Source organism: Vairimorpha necatrix, chromosome 3, assembly GCF_036630325.1.
Source record: "Vairimorpha necatrix chromosome 3, complete sequence".
In the NCBI taxonomy this organism is placed as follows: domain Eukaryota; kingdom Fungi; phylum Microsporidia; family Nosematidae; genus Vairimorpha; species Vairimorpha necatrix.
The window spans coordinates 939,589-944,154 of NC_088818.1; the positions used below are offsets into that span (position 1 = coordinate 939,589).

The window sequence follows — 4,566 nt, forward strand, 5'->3', positions numbered from 1 at the left end:
CCTTGCCAACAATCAGTAATAATTGTAGATCCAGGTGCGATTTTTCGTTTTATTAAATCGACAAGAGTAGTTCTTGATCGATTTTCAACAATTTCGAAAAAAATAGAATTGCTGTCTCCTCGTACAACTCCACCAACGGCCCAAACATGGTATTGAAGGATTCTACCGTTATGGTTTTTACTTTTAACAAGCAATGTCTCATCTATTTCAACTACGCAATTTAAACCTCCTATGGTTTTGTTTTGAAGGTAGTTGAAATAGTATAAGAATACAGCGTTATTAAAAAGCGTAAACTAGCGAGATACGGTACTACTATCTATATCCAATTCGATAGTAGCCAAAACATTGCTTACACCTTTAACCTATTCACACAGCAAAATTAAAAGATCTTTGATATCTAATCTAGAACTTTTAAAAATGCTTTATTTGTAAATGTTACCTTTGTTTGAGCATTTTCTCCCATTTCGTCGCAAGTAACAACGATATTTGTCCAAATTATTTCTAATTTTGGTCATGGTTGTCATGCACTTATTGCACATTGGTACCTTTAATATATTTTTTTCAAGAAGAAATAAAAATAAATCCTCCTTTTTATATATTTATTTTCTAAAATTCTTTATGTTCATTTTAGGGGCATAATTTTATTCCTTTTTTTTTATTTTCCCCCCTTTTTTTTATTTTTTTAGGGGGGGGGGTAACATCGCAATTTAACCAAATTATCTCTTATACAAAAATAAATATATAATTCATGTTAATTTTATCATATAAAAACAAATATGATACTATAATTCACCTTATGTTACATATTAATTAGTATATATTTTGTTTTTTATAGGTAATGAATAAACAAAACAAACGAATAAGTTATTTATTGAACTTGTTTCTCTGTTTTATAAGTAAAAATAAGTTCTAAGTTCTTTAGTAGCACCGATTATAGATTTTTTTCTGTACCCTATTTTATGCTTACCAACGAGGAAATTAACATAGCATACGAAAAGATAAAAGAAAAACTTCTTAAAATAAAATGCAGCAAATGTGGCAAAGAAGTCAAGAAAAGACAGCAAAAGGGGAACGCTGACAGATGCATTGGTAAAAAATGCAAAAATGAGAGGAGCCTTTTTGCAAATACGATATTTGCAAAAACCCACTTGGATCATATACTAATGTTAAAGATCCTGAACCTCTGGCTTACGAAAATTCCGCTTCTCCTAATCGCCAAGTTATTAAGTATTTCACCCAGCATTGTATCGAGATGTCTTCAACGGTTTTTGCTTGATGAAGTTTATCATAAATACATGAAAAAGGCAAAAGGAACACTAGGCAGTTTGGAGATAATAGTCGAAGTAGGCGAAAGCACATTTGGAAAACGTAAATACAACGTTGGACATAAAGTAGAGGGAGTGTGGGTATTGGGGATGGTCGAACGGACTTTAGGACTTTAGAAAGAAAAATTCTATTAGTTCCTGTCCCAAATAGGAATAAAGATGCGTTATTAAGTCTAATTTTTACATATGTTGATAAACAATCAACAGTCTATTCTGATTGTGGAAAGGATATTCGAAAATGAGCCAGATAATAGCTGCTCACAATACAGTTAATCATAGTAAGTGGTTTGTAGATCCTATCACAGGTGTTCATACTAATACTATAGAAGGGAATTAGTCTGCCGTTAAACGCATAATACCGGTAAGATGTAGAACAAAAGATTTAATACTACCCTTTTTATTAAGATTTAGGTGCTTCTTTGGTATTCGATCAGAGATTTTTTTAAAAAAATTCCGACCCCTAAAAATGAAAAATTCGAATTTTGAAATTTCTGATCGAATACCTAAGAAAAGCACGAAAGTGAAAATCAAGCCAATACAGAGGCTTTTCTACGGCAATGACGATTGTTTGAACTCATTAATTGAGTTAGAAGTGCTCTCAGAACAAAAAATATGTTTCAAATGCAGTGAGGTTGCAAAATTAAGGTTATTTAATGAAAGAGGCATTAAAAGAGTGGTATACAGGTGCACAGACTATAAGTGCAGTGCAAAGGTATTCATAAATAAAGGAACAAGTTGTCTTTGAATAACTACTGCGAATTAATATTTTTAATTCTATGTAGAAGTAGCTATTTTATTTTAGAAGCAAAATTGGGGGTTTCGTCTTCAACTGTAGCCAAAGCAAAAAAACGACTTAGACAAATTTTTAAAAATAGAATGTCTAAAAGTCTAATTATTGGTGGACCAGGTAAAATTGTCCAAGTTGATGAGTCTGTCATCTGTAGAAGATGTAAAAGAAGATATCCAACAAGCTCAGACGATTCAATTCCTGACACTGTTTGGATATTAGGGATAGTAGAGGCTGATAATCCCACAAACTTTTACATTACAAGAGTTGAGAACAGAACCGTAGAGTGTTTAACAGAGGCTTTAAAAAGTAAAATAGGTATCGGTTCAATTTTACATAGTGATGGTCATCCAAGTTATCCGGGTGTGGCTCGAAATCTTTGTCTCGAGCATAAGGTTGCAAATCATTCTTTAGGTTTTAGATCTGCAGATGGAACTTATAACAACAATATTGAAAACATTTGGTCGCAATTAAAATCTGAAATGACCAAGGAACATGGAGTTAAGCGTAAAGAAGTTGATACTTGGCTTATTGAATTTATGTTCAGGAAATTTTATTGTAAAATAGACGATTTAAATGAGTTTTATGATTTTTATCTTGATTATTATTTAATTTATTAAATTATATTTCTATTATTTTTTTTTATTTTTTCCTTTACAAGGGGGGGGTCTTTAGGTCCGATCGAATACGAAAGAAGCACCAATCTTGGTGCTTAGAAATTGAAAACTTAATTTTTTTGACGAATTAATAAATTTATCATTTTAAAATTTTCTCCTCCTTTTTTTCCATTTTGGTTTTTCAAAAAAGGGATATTTTTTAAAAATTTGTATTTATATATGTAGGGGGGGGGGTGTAAAGTGGAAAATGATCAAATTCTTTTAATAATAAGATTTTTATCACTGTTCATTGTGGTGTTTACTATCAACTTTCATGTATTTCCCGAGCTGTTCTATATTCAGCTCGGAAAGGAAAAACTCTTTATGGCTTACTGTAGGATTATCAGATAGGCCGTTTTTTATAACTTTTATTGCCTTATCAACAGGCACATACTTTTTCCAATTTTGACGAAGATCGGAGATTATTTTCGTCAAAGCTGATCTGTTCCTAGAGATATAGTCGCCTACTTCGTTTTCGGCAATAATACTCTTACATTTTTTGAAGAGCTCCCTAGAGTTTCAGCAGCTTGAAAGCAGATTTCATCTCTAATAAGAAAAATCCTGCCCTCTCCTTCAATATCTTTTACTAGAGGAATATTCTTTTCCTCTATGCTCTATATTTTGGGCTAGGTCTCTCTAATAATGTGTTCCCCCCGGGGAACAATAAGCGACTACAATTTTGTATTTGCAGTCCTTGGGCCTCTTTCCGTTGATTGCTAGGTCTAGCAACTCTTCTCTGGATAGCTTATCTATTCAGTTCGGCTGTTTCTTCCTTGATGTGTGAGGAGGAGGTACCTTAGGCGAAGAAGTTTTCTTCATCTTGGATTTGCGTTCAGTCATAAATTTCGACTTCGCACGAACTTTATAGATAACATATACCAATCATCTTCCAGTATTTTATTACAAGTTTTGAAACTTAACGGGGATTTCAACTGTTTCTTATCACAGTTAAAATTCTTTTTTTACACCGCCTGGGAAGGGGGCAAGTTATTGGTTTCGACTGTTTTTGATGTTTTTGAGACATCAGATTTCTTTAAAACCTTTGGTTTCATATCACAATTTTTGAGAATGACTGTTCAGTCATTCTTCGTCTTTTCTGTTTTAAGAATATTTTTATTCATCAACTTTCTGTTTCCTTTACGGCATCGGTTACCTTCCGTAAAAACACATTGAAGGTATTGAATGATGGGATCGTTTTACCAGTAACCTTTATTTGCCTTTATCTTGAGCTTTGGAAAATCCACCAAACTTCTCCTTTTCCTTTTTTTGATCACTACTATCAGGTTTTATGGTGATTTGTTCCTCACATTCTTCTTTTGAGCAGCGAGAATTATGTCAATTCTCTGATCTAATCTTTCATTTGAAGCCTTTAGGGCATCAATTTGTGTGTCAAATTGGTTTCTAACTACAGAAATCTCAATTTCATGCTGTTTCTTCAAGTTTTTAAGCTTGAATCTCTTTTCACTGAGCTCTTCACAAAAGCATCTAAGTACTCCCGATGAATACTAGTCACTCCATGTAAATTCTTACAGTAGGAAGCAAAGCTAGCCACCAACCCGCTCTCCCACAGTACCTTTGGTTGGCATTTCTACCTTCTTCTCTCTTTATTCTGTTGAATAAAGTAATAGTTTGTGACCAGAATTTTATTAATTCTTGGTCTGTGTGAATAGCAGCTTGCAGAAGCTGGTAACTTCACAATCTGGTTTGTAACCTTCCAATACAAGTGAATTAACTCTTTATTATACTCTAGAGGTCGATAAGTCGGTCATAATCTCGCAAGTTTCTCCCTCCTTTGTTT

The 4,566-nt window shown here is 33.1% G+C and overlaps 2 protein-coding genes across 3 annotated transcripts; one reads left to right on the forward strand and one right to left on the reverse strand.

The window, feature by feature from the left end:
* Nucleotides 1-959: 959 nt before the first annotated feature.
* VNE69_03253 (DDE-TNP-IS1595 domain-containing protein) lies at nt 960-1,442 on the forward strand (the record flags this gene model as incomplete). Its single annotated transcript, XM_065473114.1, has 1 exon — nt 960-1,442. The coding sequence occupies one exon, from the start codon at nt 960-962 to the stop codon at nt 1,440-1,442; it is 483 nt and encodes a 160-aa protein (XP_065329186.1).
* Nucleotides 1,443-3,008: 1,566 nt separating this feature from the next.
* On the reverse strand, nt 3,009-4,354 carry VNE69_03254 (uncharacterized protein; the record flags this gene model as incomplete). Of its 2 annotated transcripts, XM_065473116.1 has the most annotated exons (4): nt 3,009-3,257; nt 3,441-3,512; nt 4,076-4,273; nt 4,325-4,354. In XM_065473116.1, 4 exons carry the CDS (start codon nt 4,352-4,354, stop codon nt 3,009-3,011), a joined length of 549 nt encoding a protein of 182 aa, XP_065329187.1. The 2 variants fall into 2 exon arrangements, with proteins under 2 accessions (XP_065329187.1, XP_065329188.1); XM_065473115.1 differs by lacking the exons at nt 4,076-4,273; nt 4,325-4,354 and adding an exon at nt 3,564-3,587.
* Nucleotides 4,355-4,566: the final 212 nt, after the last annotated feature.